Source organism: Emys orbicularis, chromosome 1, assembly GCF_028017835.1.
Source record: "Emys orbicularis isolate rEmyOrb1 chromosome 1, rEmyOrb1.hap1, whole genome shotgun sequence".
NCBI classification, from domain to species: domain Eukaryota; kingdom Metazoa; phylum Chordata; order Testudines; family Emydidae; genus Emys; species Emys orbicularis.
In genome coordinates this window covers 228,945,630-228,969,448 of record NC_088683.1, presented here as the reverse complement: position 1 = coordinate 228,969,448, position 23,819 = coordinate 228,945,630, and the positions used below count along the sequence as shown (strand labels likewise).

Sequence of the window (23,819 nt, the reverse complement as noted above, 5' to 3'; positions counted from 1 at the left end):
GCCGCCGAATACTTGGACGTGCTGCCCCTCTCCGGATCAGCCGCCCCAAGCACCTGCTTGCCAGGCTGGTGCCTGGAGCCGGCCCTGTCTGCAGGATACGTCTTTTTGCTATTACTTGCAGAGTAAGCAGGGGGTAAGCAGAATGGATAGGAAGCCAATAGCTTTCGCTGTCTGCAGATATCAGTTTCCTTGTTACTACTGGGGAGGAGTATCTCTTGGTATTGAACTGCAACCTTGTCAACAACAGTATGGGTGGGACAACCACTAAGCACAAATGCAGATGGTCAAGAGCCAAACTGAGCCTAGCCCTTTGGGGAGGCCAGGTCTCTCTTCCTGTCGCCATGTCAGACAGACATTTTGAGGTGTCCCTAAGTTTGAGCAGGAGGAGCTTAAAGAACTTTGGACACTGCTAGCTGATCAGTCCCCACTGAATGCTATCACTGAACAACTGAATGAATGACTGGATTTCTTTCTTACCCATGCTGTTTTGGGGAATGGCTTCCCTCTCAAGAACTGTGGAGTGATGACCTGGTCCCCTATGAGACTGACCGCAACGGGGTCACTGACTGAACCATTTGCCAGAGAGTGCTGTGTATCACTGTTCTTTTTGAAAAAGACCAGGGGAGAGGAGGAAAGGGGTTCGATGCATTTATCATTACGAGTACTGTCTGGATCTGACCTGACTCTGAGACCCACTGCTAGGAGGACTTCATGGTTCCATATTTGTGTAGTGAGAACCTCCCTGACCCCCCTGTACACGCACATACACTGCATAGTGTTGAGAGTACTGTGACTTTTACCCTGTGACCAGAGTTGTTACTATGACTCCTTAGTTTTATGGGAGAAACCTGAGATCATTGAGCAACTGCCAAAGAGAAATAATCAGAAAGTCTGGATCTTATGCAGGCAATTAGTGTTGGAGCTTATAAAAAAACAGTAAAGAGATAGGGCTGTAAAAAAAATATTTTTTACTTTTTTATACGAGCTGTTGAATGTAGCGATGCAAACCTGCTCTGTTTGGCCACCGCAGAGCTGCAGAATTCATGTTGTCTGTCTTATTTATTTTGTCCCTTGTAAAACTAGTGACTGAATACACTAAAGGTAAACTTGCCTCTCCTGGGCCCACATGTTTCTGAGAAATTCTGTCTTTCCTTAATGTGTAGCTGGTTCATGCAACTTTCAGAGGAAGTCCTTTGAGATTTATGGGCAGAGCAATTGAAGTTTTTAGTCCCTCAAGAGTCAATGCCTATTAAAAAGTACCTTTTCTGAAAGGTAGCATTTGAATTTGCTTAGCGGGCTCATCCGGTAGTCTCAGTCTTCATGAAGTGAGCGAACAACCAGTGTTGTAAGATAGTGAGGATACAGAATATTATAGTGAGACAACATAGTCTAGTAATTAGAGTGGGTGATTGAGAGCTAACTGGTGGGTTCTGTTCTCCACTCTGCCACTGGTTCAGTAGGTGACCTTCAGCACATTACATGACCTCATTGTGCCTCGGTTTTGCCATTTGAAAGTGGAGATGATAATGATTAAGGCTACGTTTTAGTCTCGGGTATTTTTTAGTAAAAGTCAACAAAAATTCACAGCCCGTGATCTGTCCGTGACTTGTACTATATACCCCTGACTAAACCTTGGGGAGGGGGATGTCTGGGGGGGAGGAGGCGTGCCATGGGTGCTCTGGAGGGGCAGCGTGGCTGCTCGGGGGATGGCCTGCGGGGATGCGGGTGCTGGGGAGGGGGAGGGTGGGCGTCAGCGCGCGGCCTAGGACCCCTGCTGGTGTTGGGGGGTAGTATGTAGAAGAATAGTGGTCCCTATCACCAGATAGGAGGAGACATGGCGTGACTCGTTCAGCACCCCTTTCTAGCAGTAACTTACCTTCCAAGTATGGTGCCTAGCTTGCTATTTCAGAGAAGCTGCATGTAACAGTGGGTAAATGTCCTATTCTCTTGTTTTTGATTCTATAGCTGTCTCTAACCTGGATGCAGAGAGTAAACTGAGTGTGTACTACCGAGCACCTTGGCATCAGCAAAGAAATATTTTCCACCCCTCTACCAGACCGCCCTGTGTGGAGGAGCTGCACCGCCACGCCAAACAGAACCTGCGAGCCTTGCGTAGAGGTAACCACTTCCACAGTCCTCTCACACTATGGGTCTGATCCAGAACCCACTGAAGTCAATGGAAAGACTCCCAATCACTAAGCTTTGGATGAAGCCTTTAGTGAAAAAACAGGAAGCCATACTAAGCAGGGTTTTCCCTTGTTTTGCTTCTTTATTATTATGTATTTTATTTTTTAAGTTTTCTTTCTGCTTTTTTTTTAAACCTTACAAATATTAGGATGGTCACATCTGTCTTCCATGTTTTTTTCTGGAGGATTTATTGGGCATGTTAGAGCTGTCTACTGTGAGCTCTCACTCTTAAACAGAATGGATGGAAGTGTTGAATTTTAACAAAGACATCTTTTCTCCCAAGTGTTAAATGGTCACAAAATAGACAAAAATACCTCTGAGGTTTTTATAAACAGCCAGACTAAAATTTTCTTTTCTTCCCAATTGTTCAGCATTAAGTGTCTTGTTTTTTATTATGTCATTTTGCTGGTTATGACAAAGTCTTCTGGGGTCAATAATACTTGAAGGCCATTACAGAGAAGCAAAATGTCTGGTTTGCATCAGTCTTCGCTGCAGAGGATATGAGAGAGATTCCCAAACCTGAGCCATTCTTTTTAGCTGACAAATCTGAGGAACTGTCCCAAACTGAGGAGTCAGTAGAGGAGGTTTTGGAACAAATTGATAAATTAAACAGTAATAAATCACCAGGACCAGATGGTATTCACCCAAGAGTTCTGAAGGAACTCAAATGTGAAATTGCAGAACTACCTACTGTGGTATGTAACGTATCACTTAAATCAGCCTTTGTACCAGATGAATGGCAGATAGCTAATGTGAAGCTGATTTTATAAAAGGCTCCAGAGGAGAGCCTGGCAATTCAAGGCCAGTAAACCTAACTTAAGTACCAAGCAAATTGGTTGAAACTATAGTAAACAATAAAATTATCAGACACATAAATGAACATATGTTGGCGAAGAATCACGACAGCTTTTGTAAAGGGAAATCACGCTGCATGAATCTATTTGAATTCTTTGAGGGTGTCAATAAATATGTGGACAAGAGTGATCCAATTCAGATAGTTACTTGGACTTTCAGAAAGCCTTTGACAAGGTCCCACACCAAGGGCTCTTAAGCAAAGTAAGCTGTCATGGGATAAGAGAGCAGGTCCTCTCGTGGTTCAGTAACTGGTTAAAAGACAGGAAACAAAGGGTAGGAAGAAATGGTCAATTTCTACAATGAAAAAAGTATAGCAGCGTCTCTGAAAGATCTGTACTGGGACCAGTGCTGTTCAACATATTCATAAATGATCTGGAAATGGGGGTAAACAGTGAGATGGCAAAGTTTGCAGATAATACTAAGTTACTCAAATAGTTAAGTCCAAAGCTGACTGTGAAGAATTACAAATGGATCTCACGAAACTGGGTGACTGGGTAACAAAATGGGAGATGAAATTCAGTGTTGATAAATGCAAAGTAGTGCACATTGGAAAACAATCCCAACTATACATTGTGACAAAGTTATGTCCTTGATTCCGTGGGTCCTGCATTTCCTGACGGATTTTGCTAACCTCAGAGGCTCACTGTGACCCTCCACATAGACCTTCTCTCTCTAGAGGCAAGGGTCACAGTCTACTGAGCCATTTTCATCATAAGCCAGCAAGGGAGGTGAGGAGAAACAACCCTCCCTCATACAGTCTCTGTTGTCTCCCAGTATCAGTGATTAATCAGGGAGGGGAGGGGGGAGCCCGGGCCCGCCGTCTACTCCGGGCTCCAGCCCAGGGACCCTAAAATTAGCAGCTAGGGAAGCTGACTTTTTGTAAATAGGACGTGTACAATTCCCTGGGCTATTTCCCCACAGCAGCTCCCACTCAATATCTTCTTCACAATTACCTCAGGGTCTCTTTCCTTGCACCTAATATGGATTCGTACTACTTCGTTCCTCCAACAGCACAGCTCCCTCCTATAGCTCCTGACCACCCACACCACACTGACTAACTGGGAGGCTTTTAACTAGTTCCAGCCAGTCCTTGATTGGCTTCAGGTGTCCCAATCAATCTAGCTATCTCCACTGCCTTCTAGAAGGATCTTAATTGGCCCCAGGTGTCTTGATTACCCTGGAGCAACTGCCATTTGGTTACCATGGTACCAGGGATTTGTTTAGCCTGGGGCTAACATACCTGTTCCTCACTACTTTACTGTAGCCATCTGGCCTTGCCCCATCACATATCCCCCCCCCCCCCGCTCAACACCATAGAGTTGGGCAACTTGGGACGCCAGGCAGTGTGCCCGTGACAGACCATCAGCGTTGCCATGGTGACATCCAGCCCTGTGCCGTATGTGGAACTGGAATGGTTGGAGGGATAAGAACCACCTGGTGACCCTTGCGTTCTTTTCCTTATTCCGCTGCATCCACTGGAGGGGTGCATGGTCCGTCACAAGAGTAAATCGCCGGCCTAAGAGGTAATAGCGCAGTGTCTCCATAGCCCATTTGACAGCAAGGCATTCTCTCTCAACTAGTGCGTATTTCTGTTCTCTTGGGAGAAGCTTTCTGCTTAGGTAGGGGATCGGGTGTTCCTCTTCTCCCACCATTTGCGACAGAACTGCCCCCAACCCAACCTCGGAAGCATCTGTTTGTAAGATAAATTCCTTGTTAAAGTCCGGGGCTATGAGTACGGGGTCATTACAGAGGGCCGTCCGAAGGTCTATGAATGCCCCCTCTGCTGCATCGGTCCACTTCACCATGTCTGGACCTCGGGCCTTCACCAGGTCTGTTTGGGGACTTGCCCTAGTGGCGAAATGGGGAATAAAACGTCGGTAGTAGCCTACCACGCCTAGGAACACGCGGACCTGCTTCTTTCGGGTCGGCCGGGGCCAGTTTTCAATTGCCTCTAGCTTATTCATTTGGGGCTTCACTATGCCCCTCCCTACAATATATCCCAGGAGCCTAGCCTCTGCTAGCCCTATGGCGCATTTAGCGGGATTAGCAGTGAGGCCAGCCCGCCTTAAGGTGCGCAGTACTGCCTCGACTTTCTCCAAGTGGGTTCCCCAGTCTGGTGTATGGATGACGACATCATCTAAGTATGCGGCTGCATAACTAGTATGGGGGCGTAGCAGCTTATCCATGAGGCGCTGGAATGTGGCCGGGGCCCCATGTAGCCCAAAAGGGAGGACGGTGTACTGGAATAGCCGGTCCGGAGTGGAGAACGCTGTCTTTTCTTTAGCTTCTTTGGTCAGGGGAATCTGCCAATACCCTTTTGTCAGATCCAGTGTAGTCAAGAATCGGGCACTATCCAGTCGGTCAACCAGTTCGTCGATGCGTGGTATGAGATATGCATCGAATTGGGATACTTCATTCAGTCGGTGAAAGTCATTACAGAATCTCATGGTACCGTCAGGTTTAGGCACTAGAACAATTGGACTGCACCACTGACTGTAAGATTCTTCAGTAACCCCTAATTCTAACATTTTCTTTACTTCGGCCTTGATTTCTTCTCTTTTGGCTGTTGGGATTCGGTAGGGTCTCAATGTTACCTTGGCTCCAGGGATCGTGCGCATATGATGATAGGTCTCAGTCGTCCGCCCCGGTTTTTAGAGAACACATCTCGGTTGCGATTAATCATGTCGGCTGCCTCGATCTTTTGGATCGGCGTCAAGTCGGGTGATATCCTCACTTGCTCATGTAAGTTATCCTCCTGGGGAAGGGTCTCCTGGGTGACTAAGCACACCTCTCGATCATGCCAAGGTTTTAGAAGATTGATGTAGTAAATTTGCTCCGGTTTCCTGCGGCCTGGCTGCCACACCTTATAGTTTACCTCTCCCACGGCTTCGATCACTTCGTAGGGTCCCTGCCACTGGGCCAACAGCTTACTTTCTGCTGTGGGCACCAGGACCATCACTTGATCCCCTGATTGGAACTGTCGAAGCTTTGCTTGGTGGTTATAATGGGTTCGTTGGGTTTCCTGTGCTTTCTCCAAGTGTTCCCGTACAATGGGTGTAACTCGGGCTATCCAATCCCTCATCTGCAGTACATGCTCGACTATGTTCCTTCCGGGATTTGGCTCCTCCTCCCAGGCTTCTCTGGCTATATCCAATATGCCCCGGGGGTGGCGCCCGTATAGTAGTTCGAACGGAGAGAAACCTGTGGAGGCTTGTGGGATTTCCCGGATGGTGAACATGAGGTAAGGCAATAGGGTATCCCAATCTTTCCCATCCCGGCTCACCACTTTCCTGATCATGGCCTTGAGGGTCCTATTGAACCTTTCCACAAGGCCGTCTGTTTGTGGGTGGTATACAGAGGTCCATAGGGCTTGTACATGGAGCAATGAACAGAGAGCTTTCATCAACTTGGACACGAAAGGTGTCCCTTGATCAGTCAGTATCTCCTTGGGTAGCCCAACCCGGGAAAAGATCTGTACTAGCTCCTTAGCTATTGTCTTGGAAGCCGTGTTGTGTAGGGGGACGGCTTCCGGGTATCGGGTTGCATAGTCTAGTACAACAAGCACATGTTGGTGGCCCCTAGCTGTCTTCTCTAGGGGCCCAATCAGATCCATGGCTATGCGTTCAAATGGTACCTCTATTATTGGAAGAGGTATCAAAGGGGCCCGCAAGTGCGGGCGAGGGCTATGTAGCTGACACTCTGGACAAGAGGTGCAGTATCGCCGGACAGCTTCATGTACTCCTGGCCAGAAGAACCTCCGCAGGATCCGTGCCTGGGTTTTCTCTACCCCTAGGCGTCCTCCAAACAGGTGACTGTGGGTGAGGCTCAATATGGCTTTTTGATGTTTTCGTGGCACCAGAAGTTGATGCATCTCGTGCTCCTGCATTTGCACCACGCGGTACAGGAGATCTTTCTTCACTATAAAGGTCCTGGACCCCGGACCTTCCCCTCCACTGGTATCCCATCTATCTCGGCCACCTCTTTCCTGGCGTTATCATATCTAGGGTCCTCTGCCTGGTCCCGCCCGAAAGTCTCTCTCCCGGGACTAACCTGCCTGAGCTCCCAGGGGCCGGCTTCTGCTTCTTCCAACGGCTCACCGCTGTCATGGCTGGGGCCAGCCTCTGGCTCACCTTCCGTGGTGGTAGTTTCTCTGATGGCTGCTCGTGTCCCTCTGCCTACTAGCGCGGTCTTCTGGCCCTGGGTCAGGATCCGGGTTCCCAAGGCCTTCGCAGCCTTCTCTCTTTTTTCGTCTTCCGGGCCTTTAGGGGGGCTGAGAATAGATCCTGAGAAATCTCAGCAAACATTGGGGGTTGACATTCCTCCAATGATGAGTCGCTGCCATCAGGGTCCCCACCTCCCTCCAGCATCTCCGGGGGGAGTAAATTATCAAACCCTGGATAGTCCCTCCCAATGACTACAGGATATGGGAGTTTAGGAACCACGCCCACTGTCACCTCAATGGGGTTCCCCTGAATCTCTGTCTCCACTGGGATGGTGGGGTAATGGCTCACGGCCCCATGCACACACGTCACTGCTACACGTTTGGCTTGTAGCAGCTGGCTACTTTTTACCAGCTTACCCGATATAAGGGTGATAGCACTCTCCGAGTCCTCAAGCGCTGTAGTCTCTGCTCCATTTATCTTCACCGGCATGGTGTAGTTATGCGGGACTAATGCAACGCCTGCAGGGTGGATAAGGGAGCACGGGATCTCCCAATCCCCCAAGTTGCATTGCATAGGCTCCTCAGTGCTGGGACACTGTGCTGCTATGTGTCCCCACTCCCCACATGCATAACATCTATCATTGTTTCTAATCACTCCCCTATCACGCAGGTTAGGGGGTTTAGTCCCAGGGTTCCCCCCCACTCAGGCCAATCCCTTCCTTCTGGGGTCCCCGCTGGCTTTCAGCCCCCCCCCCCCTTCCTCCACCTAGGACTCCCCAAGGGTTTGGCTGTCCCACCTTCCAGGGTTGGGGTCGGGTGCTTGCTTCGAAAGGGGCCTTCCTTGGATAGTCGGGTCAATTCCCTGGCTGTCATGCGTCTTTCTACCAGCGTGATCATCTCATCATAGGTGGATGGATTGTTCTGGCCTACCCATTTGCGGAGATCTGGTGGCAGTCTTCGCATGTAATGGTCCATGACCAGGGTTTCCAACATCTCCTCCGGGCTGCACACCTCGGGCTGTAACCACTTCTGCGCAAGGTGTATGAGGTCGAATAGCTGGGACCTCGGGGGTTTGTTCTCCTGGTACTTCCACTCCATGAACCTCTGGGCCCGTACCGCTGCCATCACCCCTGATCGTGCTAGGATCTCTGCCTTCAGTCGGGTATAGTCAGTGGCGTCCATGGCAGGCAAGTCAAAGTAGGCCTTCTGGGCCTCTCCGCACAAAAAAGGGGCGAGAATGCTGGCCCACTGCTCCTGGGGCCACGTCTCATGCTGAGCAGTCCTATGGACTGAGAGGAGATATGCCTCTACATCATCTTCTGACGTCATCTTTGGCAGACAACCAGTGGCCCTCAGGGTTCGCGTCCCATCTGACCCCCGGGCCTGGGTGGTGAGGATCTTCAGCTGGTCCACTACCTCTCGCAAGAGGGCACGATCTTGGGTTGCCTGGCCCATTAATAATTGGTTGGCTTCTTGCTGTAGCCACATAGACTCCTGTTGCGCCATTGCCTGAACCCGGGTGGCCTCCTGCTGGGCTGCAGTGGCTTGTACCAGAGCTCTTACCACCTCCTCCATTGTGATACAAAGCAAAACAAAAACAAATCCAAAACCCCAGTGCACTTTTTTTTTAAACCTCTTTCTTCCGCCACGCTGTGAATGATGATCCCACCCCTGACACCAGTTGTGACAAAGTTCTGTCCTTGACTCCGTGGGTCCTGCGTTTCCTGACGGATTTTGCTAACCTCAGAGGCTCACTGTGACCCTCCACATAGACCTTCTCTCTCTAGAGGCAAGGGTCACAGTCTATTGAGCCATTTTCATCATAAGCCAGCAAGGGAGGTGAGGAGAAACAACCCTCCCTCACACAGTCTCTGTTGTCTCCCAGTATCAGTGATTAATCAGGGAGGGGAGGGGGGAGCCCAGGCCCGCCCTCTACTCAGGGCTCCAGCCCAGGGACCCTAAAATTAGCAGCTAGGGAAGCTGACTTTTTGTAAATAGGATGTGTACAATTCCCTGGGCTACTTCCCCACAGCAGCCCCCACTCAATATCTTCTTCACAATTACCTCAGGGTCTCCTTCCTTGCACCTAATATGGATTCGTACTACTTCGTTCCTCCAACAGCACAACTCCCTCCTATAGCTCCTGACCACCCACACCACACTGACTAACTGGGAGGCTTTTAACTAGTTCCAGCCAGTCCTTGATTGGCTTCAGGTGTCCCAATCAATCTAGCTATCTCCACTGCCTTCTAGAAGGATCTTAATTGGCCCCAGGTGTCTTGATTACCCTGGAGCAACTGCCATTTGGTTACCATGGTACCAGGGATTTGTTTAGCCTGGGGCTAACATACCTGTTCCTCACTACTTTACTGTAGCCATCTGGCCTTGCCCCATCACAACATATAAAGTGATGGGTTCTAATTTAGCTGTTACCACTCAAGAAAGAGATCTTGGAGTCATCATGGATAGTTCTCTGAAAACATCTGCTCAGTTTGCAGCAGCAGTCAAGATAGCTAACAGAAAGTTAGGCACTATGAGGAAAAGGATAGATAATAAGACAGAAAATATTATAATGCCACTATATAAATCCAGGGCATGCCCACACCTTGAATACTGAGTGCAGTTCTGATTACCCCCATCCAAAAAAAATATTAGAATTGAAAAAGGTACAAAGAATGGCAACAAATGGTTTGGGGTATGGAACAGCTTCCAGACAAGGAGAGATTAAAAAGACTACTTAGAAAAGAGACAACTAAGGGGGAATGTGACATAGGTCCATAAAATCATGAATGGTGCGGAGAAAGTGAATAGGGAAATGTTTACCCCTTCACGTAACACAAGAACCAGAGGTCACCCAGTGAAATTAATAGGCAGCAGGTTTAAAACAAACATAAAGAAGTACATCTTCACACAACACACAGTCAACCTGTGGAACTCATTCCCAGAGGATGTTGTGAAGGCCAAAATATGAGTGGGTTCAAAAAAGAATTAGATAAGTTCATGGAGGATAGGTCTATCAATGGCTATTAGCCAAGATCGTCCAGGACACAACCCCATGCTCTGTGTCCCTAAACTTCTGACTGCCAGAAGCTGGGACTGGATGACAGGGGATGGAACACTCAATAAATTGCCATGTTTTGTTCCTTCCCTCTGAAGCATCTGGCACTGGCCACTGTAAGAGGACAGGATACTGGGCTAGATGGACCATTGGTCTGACCCAGTATGGCTGTTCTTATATAATATCTAATATAAAAAACAAGCAGAAGAAACAATTACCTTTTTTTGTGCAAGTCACCTTTAAAGTGTTCAGTAGCAGCCTTTTTTAGGTGAAGTAGATTTGCATCAATATCAATAATTCTCTTAGTCATTTGTTGTTGTTATTAATGATAATAATTGATTGATCAAATTTGTGAACCTCATATTAACTGGATAAAATGTTACAATTAATTACCACATTTTGACCTCTCTGCAGGTTTTAACTCTGCAGCTAACTGTGGGTGCAGTATGTCTTAATAGCACTGCAAAGAGCCATAAAAAGGAATTACAATCATAGTAGCACTAAAATTAGAATGGAACTTTGGTGTTTCCTTAGATAATCAACATAGCAAGTGTCCTAGCATCAGGATAATCTGCTTCTGCCATCTTGTGGACAGGAGAAATTCTGACAACCAAAGCATAAAGGCAGTGGAGAGAAATGGGTAATGGTGTTAAATAACGAATTGTGCTTTGGCAATGTACTATCTTCAGTATTTAATATTAATTCTGCAGCATTAGCAGTTTGTCATACATTGTTATATTTTATTTTCTATGTATTTTTTATTGTAAAATGCAATTATACTCTGAAAAGCACACCTAAAAGTAGCATTTCCTACTTTATACTTCCTATATCAAATTTGCATTATTTACAAGTAAAAAGATATTTTAACTGCCACTTCTTCAAACTCAGTGTTAGATCAGAAAAACAAGTTACGTTCTCCTTGCCTCACTCATCAAATGCCAGTGGCAAAGACTGTTCTGTTGGTACTTAGCTGACAATGTTGCTGAGAATGCAGTTGGTGAAAAAGAATCTAGCGCTTCCATTGGTTCTGCATGCTAACATTAATGGAACTACTTCTACCTTGGCATCAAGAACAGAGGGAGAAAAAAGACACAACCATTCCCCTGTCTCACACGGATTCCCAGAAGATTTTGAAGAAGCTTGAGTTTGGGCATGGATTGATGCTGGAGAGACTTCGATACTAGAGCTTTCTAGGCAATGAAAGACTCCGTAGAGCTTGAAATTTTCTTGGAACTGAGAGAGACTAGTATAGCCAGAGCCTTGAAGACAGACACCTCAGTTGTGGGACAAGTCTTTGTCTCAGCATCCGTCTCCCTGGTGCCAGTCAAGCAGTCAGAACCTGATGCAGCTGTGGAACCAGGGAATGAAATCCTAGCTTGGAATGTTCCTTCTTATTTCTTCTCACTGCACCTATTGATATACACCTCTACCCCGATATAATGTGACCCGATATAACACAAATTCGGATATAACGCGGTAAAGCAATGCTCCCGGGGCGGGACGGGGCTGCGCACTCCAGCAGATCAAAACAAGTTCGATATAATGCATTTCACCTATAACGCAGTAAGATTTTTTGGCTCCCGAGGACAGCATTATATCGGGGTAGAGGTGTACTCAATACTCTATTATACCTCTTAATGTTTCTAGGCAAAAGAAGCTCCCATTGGAAGTCAGGCTTTGGGTCCAAAGCATCTCTGCGTTGGCCTCACTACCATTTGCGATGTAATTTAAGTCCCATTCTGGGAGACCTCAGGCTCATTAGCCTCCGATGTAGTGTCTTTTAGGAGAGTGAACCTTCCAATGGCCTGTGGCCTCAGTGGATACTCTTTCATCTTGGACATTTGTGCCATGGCATGGTCAATGATGAATCCACCTTATCCTTACGGTACATGTAATACTTAGCTTATGGAAGCCTTTCAGAATTGCATTCAGTCTTCAAAGGGGACAATAGCTGCACTTTATCTTCCATGGATTGCCTACTGATCTTTTTCTCTTTTGATTTTGTTTGTATTTAAGACAAAACCAAATTACAGGTAGGAAATTTTCAGATTTTTGGGTGATGACAATAAATCATGTGTTTTTTTTCTAGTTATTTAAAATTCTTGATCTTTGAGCCTCCGGCTCTCAGTTTTGCTCTGTTTCGTCTTAACTTTGTGTAAGAGATGGAAATAAATCTGCATGTTTACGAGCAATTTCTCTCTTTACCAATGGGGAGATCATCTTCAACAACCATTATCTGGATTTTAATTATGTTTCTAGGGGAGCAGTCTCCTGCTGTGATCTGCATTATGGGGGCTGGATATGTGGGAGTGACCCAGAAGGGTTTCTATCATCGAATCATAGAAATGTAGCACTGGAAGAGACCTCGATAGGTCATCTAGTCAAGTCCCCTGCACTGAGGCAGAACTTAAATCTAGACTATCCCTGACAGGTGATTATCTAACCTTTTCTCAAAAACCTCCCATGAGGGAGACTCCACAACCTCCCTAGGTAATTAGTTCCAGTGCTTCACTACCCTTATAATTTGGAAGTTTTTCCTAATGTCTAACCTAAATCTCCCTTGCTGCAATTTAAGCCCAGTACTTCTTGTCCTGTGCTCAGTGGTTAAGGAGAACTATTTATCACCTTCTTCTTTATAACAACCTTCTACATATTTGAAGACTGTTATCATGTCCCCACTCAGTCTTCTCTTCTTCAGACTAAACAAACCCAGTTTTTTCAATCTGTCTTCGTAGATCATATTTTCTAGACCTTTAATCATTTTTGGTGTTCTCCACTGGACTTTCTCTAAATTTGTCCACATCTTTCCCAAACTGTGGTGCCCAGAACTGGACACAATACTCCAGGTAAGGCCTTATTAGTTCTGAATAGAGTGGAAGAATTACTTCTCATGTCTTGCTTACAGCACCACTGCTAATACATCCCAGAATGATGTTTGCTTTTTGTGAAACAGTATTACTTTGTTGGCTCATATTTAGTTTAGCTCCCACATCCTTTTCTGCAGTATTCCTTCTTAGGCAGTCATTTCCCATTATGTATTTGTGCAATTGATTATTCCTTCCTAAGTGGAAGGAATTTTGCATTTGTCCTTATTGAATTTCATCCTGTTTACTTCAAACCATTTCTCCAGTTTGTCAAGATCATTTTTAATTCTGATCATGTCCTCCAAGGTGCTTGCAACCCCTCCCAGCTTGGTATCTTCTGCAAACTTTATAAATGTACTCTCTATGCCATTATCTAAACCTTTTATGAAGATATTGAATAGAACCAGACCCAGGACAGATCTTTTAGTTGGGATTTGAGTTGCTAACGTTCCAAAGAGTATATGATCTATTTTGTTTAAAGATTAAATGAGCCAAGTCTGGGTTTTAGTTTTGTAAAACCTCATCACTCAAAAAGGTTTGGGTACTTTGCCTTGGAAGGGGATTTTAATGGGGTATGTGGGGAACTTTGTACACATTTAGTAACAATTACATGTATAGCAACCCTGTGTCCTTGCTTTCTGACTCTTTGTCTACCAACTCTTCTGTTTCCTCCGCTGTTGTAGCTCTCACTTGCTGTACCATTAGAATGCAAGCTCTTTGGGGCAAACACTAAATCTTCCTCTGTTTTTGGAAAGCACCATTCATGGTTTGGGTGCTACTGAAGAAATAATAATAATGAGGAAGAAGACCAGCCTGAATCTTTGCTAGAAGATTAAACTTCATTATTTATATCTGTTTAAATCTCAATAAAGAGATTTTTGTTTACTGCATCAATAAGAAAAACTGACTTCTAGTTTCTCCATTTTCTAAACAGAACAACGAAACCGGGGTGATAACAGAGAGCAGAAAGTCCCAGGGCCCATCTCTGTGGTGGTTCCCCCATTTCCCTCCTTCCCTGCAATCTACAGTCAGAAGAGGAAAGAGATAAAGGACCGGCACTTGCTAACAGTAAGCTTTTCATGCACACTAAAGCTATAACTTGTATATTATTACTGGACCTAATAATAATGATGTTCATTGTGACCTTTATCATCATGCTTAATAATTACTCTATGGATTTGTGTGGTTACAATACAGTTCACATTGGTCTCTGCCTGATCAGTAACAAAACGCAGGCTGGTTTCCAGTAAAGATATTGTGGGTTACATTTTGAAGATTCCATTAGGAGACTGATGGGCACTTGAGATTGTATCCTCCTATACAGGTGCCACAATACCTTCAGGTGTCATTCTTAACTAATGCCTGAGCAAGGTGTAATACTTCCAAGAGGAAACTTAGTGTTGTAATTTGAGTCCTGGAAGTACCATTGCCAAGAACCAGGAATTCTAGCATTTCAAATAATGATGGGAGGTAATGATACCGCTTTACTACCCAAGGTACCTGCAGTTACACACATGCCTACAGAGTACTCATCCATCTCTAGTCACAATTTTTTTTGCTAATGGACTCTGCTCTGCCATTGTACAGTACTGTACATTCAGATATTTTATTGTACCATAGACTTATGTGAGTATTGTGTCTAGCTCAAGAGCCAACAAGTAAAAATGGTTGTGCAATCAATTAAGTTGCATTGATTAACACCACCTGAAGATCTGACCCAATGTGTGTGTACTGACTAGCCCTTGGCACAAATTTGAAATTAAATTACTGATCTCACAGATCTACCATTGTTAAAGGAATTAGTCTCACCAATATTTTGAGAACTTCACTGTGAGTGAAATTCTCCCCTGTGCTAAGGACCAGTGCAAGTCCCAAATCCCACTTAGGCACCCAAAATCAAGCTTATTGGGACTTAAATAATGCATACACCTTATGTTGGCATCATCACAGGGATGAATTTCACCCTGTTTGTATATGTACACAATATGCAACTGGGCACCTAGACATATGGCTGTGCTGGAATAAGTGGGTAGCTAGGTATTGTATAGTCACATACTTAATTTAGCAATAAAATATATACAAATGTAGTACAAAAGTGTAGTCATGGGAAAGGGATCTGAGGGTAATGCACACTTCCAGCTAGTGATGAGCTCCTAGTGCAGTGTTCAAATCTGCAGCCAGTTCCAATGAAGTGTTTTGTTTCTTTTCGGACAACACAAATTGCATTATAAGGTAAGGATTCGTTCTGTTTATTTTATTTTTTAACTAAATGGATGTTTTAGATGGCTAATATCAAGGAGGCCCCATGGCAGAGGTGAGTCTTAAGGAGGCACTTGAACAAGGATGGGGGGCCTTGTGAATCAGCTAAGAAAAGACATTCTGGGATTAGGGGCAGCGTAGAAGAAAGAGGGGAAGACGTTTGCAGGAGAAATAGGTGAAAGGTGGTATCATAGGCAGAGCAGAGAAGACAAAAGGGTCAATGAGAGGCAAGGAAGAAAGGTGTCCAAGATGATGCCAGGTTCTGGGTCTGAATTGGTTCAATGTAATAATTTGGAAGTATATTGAACGTAAAGTTTCCTTAACTAGCATCAGATGAGGAAAAAAACTTGCCTTTGAAAGTGTATGCTCTGTGGTGAAAGGACTGAATCATAGCTGTGTTTGGAAAGTGACTAGTAGATTTAGACACTACTTTCATATATGTAATATAAAATAATAATTAATAATGAGCAACAACCTGAGCTCTGTACTTGCAGAAATTAAGCCATGTTAACTGCAGATGTCTGACATCTTTTTCCCTATAAGAAAGAGTCAAGCCTTGTGTGCATCTTGATTGGGTTTTTTTGGAAACTGCCCAGGCGCAACGTTCCCCCAAGCAGGAGCAAGCAAAAGTTACTGGAGCACTTGATCCTACTGGCCTCTAGTTAGCTGGCAATGTCTTGTTTTACTAATTCAAATCCAGGGTGCTCCAAAGTGCTGATTAGAGCACTCTGCATTCAGGGGGAGTTGTAAAAGGAGAGGATGTGGCAAGGTGGTATAGAGTGCGCATGAACACAGACACTGCTTGGCAAACACTGTTGGAGTAGCTCTTACAAATCTTCAATCAAACAGTGGAGGACTAATTGAATTTGTCAGGCCTCCCTCCCCCCAATTTAATGGCATCATTATTAAAGAAAGTTGAAAATACTGTCAGAGGTGAGATTTCCCTTTTCAGTGTGTTACATCTGCTGCAATAGGCTTGTTGACTTCTCTGAATTTCTAAATGCTTCTGGGAGCTGATGGATAATTTTTGGTGTATTATGCCAATTACTGGTTGCATTGCCTGACCATTAATTAAGTAACAAAATATTATGGCTGAAACCCACCAGAATTTTCATACGTGGAACAGTAGCGTATTCTGTATTTCCCTTCCTTTGCCTTCAAGGAACGTGCTCATGAAAGAAAAACTAGCTCACGCCAACAAAAAGCCATTTTTAATGCATCTTTAAGGCTGAAAATTCAAACTATTGGGAATGAGGAAATTCCAAAAGTTACAGACCAAACTTTTCAAACTTGGGTACATTAACATTCAGCAAGTGGCCTGATTTTCAGAGGTGATTACTACCTACAGCTCCCGTGGATTCAATGGGAGCAGCAGCAGTTCAGTACTACTGCAAAACAGCCTGTTTACTTAGATGCCTAACTTTAGGCACCCAAGTTTGAGCATTTTGGACACAACTTTAATGTTTTAAAGTTCAAGTTGTTGTCTTGGCTTTGTAAAACATGCGTTTGGTAGAGAATAAATAGAACAACCAATAATAAATTAAGGATTACATTTGATAAGGAAAAAAAACTAGAAAACACAACATAATGTAGGATCATCAAACTTTTTAGGTGTCCAGGGCAAGATGTGTCCAAAATTCAGCTTATTGTCTTAGACTTCTGCTTGGTGGAAAGGTAAGTACCACTCATGCTGCCCCTTTTGCCTATGAAGAAAACAGAAGCAATTTGGGAAAGACACAGACTTGACAGAACAAGGGGATTATTCCTCAGACGTTCCCATGACAACCCTGCATGTAACACCTCCTACTACAGCCATTGAAAACTGAGATTCTGTGTCATTGTGACTGAAATTACGACTTTTGTTTCACATTCTTCAATCTTTTCTTCTTTTTTTCTGGTGCCCCACTCAGTCTAGTGAAGCGTGAAGCTCCAAAAGTTCAGAATTTGAGTTCAGAACCTTGTGATTCTGCAGAATTGGTCTGGAAATCTCAGAAGAACAAGTTTTCTCACAGATCTCTGGCCGTTCAACTTCAGGACATAAATACTTTTCAGAAATGGGGGGAACACTTTCACATTTTGAAATACATACTGACATACGCAAAGTTCAGTTTAAGCTTGACTGTAAATACAGTCTGGGCAGAGATTCAAGAGACTTCTGTTTTCAGAACTTGCTTTCCCCATCCTTAGACAAGACCTCATCCGGAACAAGTAAGGAATGGAAATGACCCATCAGGTTATTTAGTCCATCTCCCTGCCATTTCAGAAATATTCCCTGTGGTATGTTCTGCAGTGCTTTGTATATACCACTTTTAAATGATTCAAAGGGAAACTCAAGTCAAACACACCAAGTTTCACAGTTTTGTGTTGAAGCCATGTGAAACCTCAAGGAAATACTAAGGGGCTGAAGGATTTTAATTAATCACGCTGTGCACTTCCTATGCACAAATGGCACCTACCATTCTTCATAAAAAAGATATCTGTACTATTGAATCTGCAGATTGAATATGTAAAGCAATATATAAACACTAAGTGTGGTACATACAGTCTGATGTTATAGGATTATTATTATATGCCTTCGTCTGTTAGAACACCATGTGTGGTATGACTTCTGTCAGAAAACAAATCTTATTTTTGTATTTACCTTGTCAAAACACTGAAGCATTCCATTAATCATTAAAGGATTGTCAACATTTTAACAGATCACACTTGTAATGTTCCAAACTAAAATAAACACCCACAAGCAGATAAAACAAAAACTTGTGGAAAGTAAAACATATGGAGATGTAAATTCTGAGAGTAGGCAGACGAGCAAGATTGTGTCTTATAGCAATAAAATGGGAAAAAATAGCATGGTAAGAACTATTTTTTATTTTCTCTACCAGTATTGCCTGACTACATGAAAAAGATACTGTGCAGTTACAGAATATTAATCTCTAAATATAGTACACAACCCTTTGTTCAAACTATTGGAAATATGCTGAGCTTTTACTAGCACTTCTTTTCCTCTTCCCAACAATGTTAATTATTCTATCAATTAAATCAGTAGTTTTGCCTTGGCCACATAAGACAAACAAATGATTTGTTCTGATCTCTTAAAATTCTGTTATGGGGGAGAATAACATTATTTAGCACTTACACAGTGCTTTACAATTCCAAAGCACTCTACAAAAGTGGTTTAATTCATCCTTGCCATTTGCCTATGAAGTAGAGAAGAAGTAAACTCTCCATTTTACAAATGGGGAAGCTGAGACAAGGAGGTTAAGTGATTCACCCAGTGCCACTTGAAAAAATCAGTGTTAGAGACAGAATTAGCACTCAAGAGATCCTGGTTTCAGCACTGGTTTCAAACCACTAGTTCACATTTCTCCTACAGCTTATTTTTCCAATATATAGATTTTTGTTTTCATATTTAAAAGTTATGGAGTCTTATTATTGAAGAGTTGTATATTCATTTTGGGTGAAGTAGGCCAAGACAAGTCCTATACACCACTTAAATTGGATTTACGTGGTGTTTGGGCTACATGCTGACCCTCTGCACTGGGGTGAATTTCAGCTTTTTAAATTTTATTCATAAGGTCATCCAGAAAGGAAGTTTCCAGCATGCCCTCTCTCTTTGACCTGTCCAGTGGTACAGAAATCAGGGCTATAAACAATGCTTAATCCCCTTGTTTGCCTTTTTGTTAGTTCTTGCTCTTAGGGGGGTCAACAATAATGTTTTTGGAATTATAAACTGTGGCATTGGTCACATTACTGTTAAAGCTTTGTAGGCACTTCCTCTCCTTGCAGGGGTTTGGGAATCAGCCATCAAGATTTCCTGCAGGCTAACATTTAGCATATACAATTTAAGTGAATTTTTGAACTAATTTTGAGGGGGGGGGGAATCAGTTTAGCCATTTCTAAATTAAACAAACATACAGGGAATAAAAACTTTCTGCTCTTGAAAACTTTTCTGCACTCACTAAACAGCTTTGAATAGAGGAACACAAATGAGTTGTTTGCTCTTGGTTTTATATTTCTCCTTTAACCTTTTTGCTATGGGTCCCATATCCGCTGTACAGTCACTTACTTTGAAATGCCAACATTTCCTGGAATACTGTCACTTCAAATGAGGTGTGCTAAGGCAACACGGACCCTGCTTTTTTCACAAGCCTTGCCTTACTATTTGCAAACCATAAACGACACTGGAGCCCAAAACTCCTGGGAGGAGAAAAGGGAATCAAGTAGTGATTTGCCACTCCCTGTGGACCAGCTACATTTCCTCCTCCTCATCCTATTGCTGGAGCAGGAAATTGAGTTGGTCTATGTATTGCCAAGCTGGCAAGTGCCCGACTGCAGGTGGCCTTCATGGTCACTTGCATTGATTAGTCTTAAGGTTTGCATCACCTGGTATGTTATACTGCACAGAAGTGGTTAATGTCGAAGAGATGCTGAAAATAGGAGATGTATCTGTGCAATTAAGATTTTTACATGGGTAGCCTGATATTTCAAAGACTTGGCACATTAACAATTACAGCCATGAAAAGAGTTGCATTGAAGATGCTGGGATCTCTCATAAAAGTAACGGTATTCACATGTGTCAGTGCAGCAGAAGTCCCTAAGTAATTAATTACACACTAGACTGGAATGGCTTCAGAAGAATTTTTCTAGTCCCGTGCAGAAAAATGCCTTTAAAAATACTGAATTTGTATTTAACAGATCGACTGTTGCCATCGCTGTTTGTCAACAACACAAATAAAATGCACTATGAAAAACTGCCTACATGCAAAATTATCTGACAGGCCAGAATGGCCCGGGGTGTTTAATATGATTTCATGACTAATTACATATTTCCCAAGCCAGTTAGAGCTGGTCTTTTGAGTTTCTGAGAGATTTTTTTTTAAAACAAACCAACCCCCAACCCTCCAGATATGACCTATTTAAATAATGACATTTTGTTCTTGCTTTACATTATCCTACCTTTATTTTTCCCCACAATGGAGTGAGGTGAGGACAGATTGTCAGGCATACCCTCATCAGCCTTTGACTTTCTTAGCTTTTGTTGTTGTTTGTCACAATTGCACTCTAATTACTTTATTCAAAGACTATAAAATTGAAATGTAGGAAGGTTCATCTGTGGTTAGGTACTGAGCAGCAACTTGGGAGATCTCAGTTCAATACCCAGTTCTGCAACAGACTTCCTGTATGATCTTGGGAAAGTCAGTTAGTATTTTTCCACTGACTTCATTGCATTTGGTCAGGCCCATAATCTCTCTCTGCCTCAGATCTCCATTTGTAAAACTGGGATAATACTTTACGTTCTTCCTCCCTTTGTCTTGTCAATTGAGAATGTAAGCTCTTAGGGGCTGGGACCGTCTGTTACTATGGCTGTTTAATACAGCGGGATGCACTTCTCAATTGGGTCTTCTAAGTGCTAACGTAATACAAATAGGTAATAATAGCAATAATTATAATAATAAAATAAGTGTATGAAGGCATATACCAACTGCTCAAGATACAGAGATTCACCCACATCTGTAGGAGGAGAATGGTGAAATCAGCACAAACTTAATTTACTTTTAGATTAAATTGCAACTTTATAATGTTGTTATTGAGAAGAAAAAAAACAGGGTTTAAATGAAGGCTCTGCGCTGATCGTATTGCATTTGGTTCTTTGTGTTCAATGGAGACATCCCATATGCTGTACGTGGTATCATGAAATTCAGTTAAACCAACATTTCAAACGTGGCTTCTGATTTTGGGTGCCCATTTTGAGACATCGTCGTCCAGATTTTCAGAGAAGCTGAGCACCTGCAGCTCCAATTGACTTCAAATGGATTTATAGGTGCCCAGCACATTGGAATATCAGGTGTAAGGGGTCTTAAGGTGGGCAGCACAAAATGATGGCTACCTAAATCAGTAATCACACCTTAGTATTTTATCATTAGGGTCCATCTTGCAAAGTGCTCTGGCCTGCCCTGGCAGGATTGGGCCTATAATTTGTCATAGGAAGTAGCATCTGAAAAAGACAGTGCCTGATCTGATTCAATCTGGAAAGGAGAGGGAAGTTAATGATGCTAAAAGATGCCAGCTTGACAGCCTTGTCTGAAAATCTGTATTTACCCACAGCACAGATAAAACACTGACAGCAACAGTGCAAAGCTTCCTCAGATTGCCCCACCAAAGTGCTTCACTCTTAATCTGGATGAACCACCTGGAATTGAATGAATAGTGTAGCCTCATGCCAGCTCAGTTCTTGGCCTCTATGCTGAAACTGCCACCACTTGTGGGGTTTTTTATGATGGAGTCTATTGAGAACTGAAATGAGATCACTGACCAGTCATCAGATGGCAAATCACTACCAAGCTTGGCTGGTTTTGAACTGGTCATCAAGGCAGTGCCCTGACTAAGAAAAAAGACGGGTTCTTAACTGGCGTTCTAACTTGAGGTAAAAGCCTAGTAAAGACAAGACCGTCTGTAGTTTTCACATGAGTTGGCAAGTAGATTTTAGACTAGGTTTTCCCATATCTTTAACATGACCTGCTGACTTTTGTGCAAACTACAGACTGCCTTATCTTCACTCAGATTTAACTCGAGTTAGCTACCTGCATTAAGAACACACCTTTTTTTCTTGAAGCCAAGGCTTGAGAGTGGAAAAGTGGATATTTAAGTAATACTGTCTTTTAACAAGTTTTTTCTTCACCCATTTTATTCCTTCTTTCATCTCTGTTATTTTTTAAATACCTAGTATTGTGGTGTAGTCATACCAAAGGCTTTCTTTAGAGTTGTATTTCAATGCAGATCTTTTCTATTCACTCATTAGACAATCCTGATATTTTTGCCAATAGGATTCTGGCTGCACAGGCACTTCTAATGTAGATTATGGCCTCTTACCGATTAAGTCATTCAGAAATCCCATAACATCTCTGTGTGCGTTGAATGCCTTTATCAGTGCTGATATTTTTTAGGCCATTAATATGAATACACTGTTATGCTTTGTTGGCATTTTTGGCTGCTTTCAGCATTGGAGCAGAGTTTCTTAATTTTTTAAATCCACTTAAGGATTTTCAAAAAAAAAGTAGTAGTAGTAATTCTTGGAAAGTAATTCAGGCATTATGCAGTCTGCATTGAGCAACAAAGCATTATTAATGATTTTTTTTTAAACCTCCCTATCAGTCATGTGATTTTAGCCTCTTTCCCACTGTCCCACACAGGATTTCATTTTCTAGGCTTCAATTGCACATTGTCTTCTGAGAATGCTTGTATTAGAACAGTAGTTGGGTAGCAAAACCTACTATTAGAATAAACCAGTTTTTGTTACTGTGGTACCTGGAAAATCATCATTACCGTATCCCACTTCTCGAGGGGGGGCTGTATTTTGAAAGGGATCCCTCTCCACTCCTTAGCAAATAAAAACTATTGTAGATACTGGTAGAGAGTTCAGTGGAACATAAATGGCCCATTTGGGGATACTGTGGCCTTTGAGAGGAGCTAGGGAGCAGGCAGACCGTACCAGTAGTAGCTCCCTAGGACAGACACAGTAATCCTGGGAGCACTGGACTAGTGCAGACACCACTCACTCTTTTATAAGCTACAACATGTGCTCCCCTATAATTGAGACCATCTTCTCTGCCTAATTTGTGGCCCCAATCTTGCTATCGCTTGTTCCTTTTGGGGAGGCAGATGCTGTTTTGGGTGCAAACATGGAGCAGTCCTTGCACTCGTTTTCAGCCTTGGAACAGAGGCGCAAAGTTGGAGAGAAGGAATCCCTATGCTCTCTCCTCTCCCTTGGGCACCACTGCGCTGACAGGCCCCAGGTGGCCCTTTGTTTAACAGCACAAGGATTCCCACATTTAAGAATCTGCCACTCCTGAGAGGTCTGTCTCGATTCAGCACTCTTCTTAGGAATCCTTTGAAATCTTCAGCAGCAAAGTTGAATTGCATGGATAATCTCTACTGCTGTGGTTCTGCTCTGGGTAGATTACTGGTGACTAGGTGATATCATCCTTGCATATCTGAAGAGCTAGTGGAAACTTAAATTATTCATGTATTATTCTTTCGGTTCCCTTCATAATCCATGAAAGCATTTGTCTGCAGTAGTATCGGAGACTGGTCTGTGCTAAAGTAACGTTTCCTAGCCCCTTTCCCATTTTAAGAGAATTGGTTTTGGACCTAATCTAGATGGCTTGCTAGCTATTTTTAATAAATTGGAAGTGGTCTCTGATTTGATTTGCTCTTCCTTATTTCCATCAGATGTGTGGGCAGCTAATTTTGGAAGTTTCAGTCCGTGTTAGTCCTGCACAAGGAAGCAAGATAATGCTGGAGGGGTCTCTGCTGTATAGGTACTGGGTAGGTGTAGAGGGGGTGATGTTATTCCCATGGAAAGCTGTCTTGGTTCAGTACCAAGAATTAGGACCTGGGAGCCTCGGCACATCTGTCTGCTTGCTGTGGAAAAAGA

At 43.5% G+C, this 23,819-nt stretch overlaps 1 protein-coding gene across 1 annotated transcript in view; it reads left to right on the top strand.

The window, feature by feature from the left end:
* The window catches only part of NHS (NHS actin remodeling regulator), a 353,913-nt gene that overhangs the window by 312,738 nt on the left and 17,356 nt on the right, over nucleotides 1–23,819 (top strand). The window contains exons 2-3 of the mRNA XM_065419307.1: nucleotides 1,966–2,118; nucleotides 14,061–14,194. Of these exons, the coding sequence (XP_065275379.1) occupies nucleotides 1,966–2,118; nucleotides 14,061–14,194 (287 nt within the window). The remainder of the gene's footprint in view (nucleotides 1–1,965; nucleotides 2,119–14,060; nucleotides 14,195–23,819) is intronic.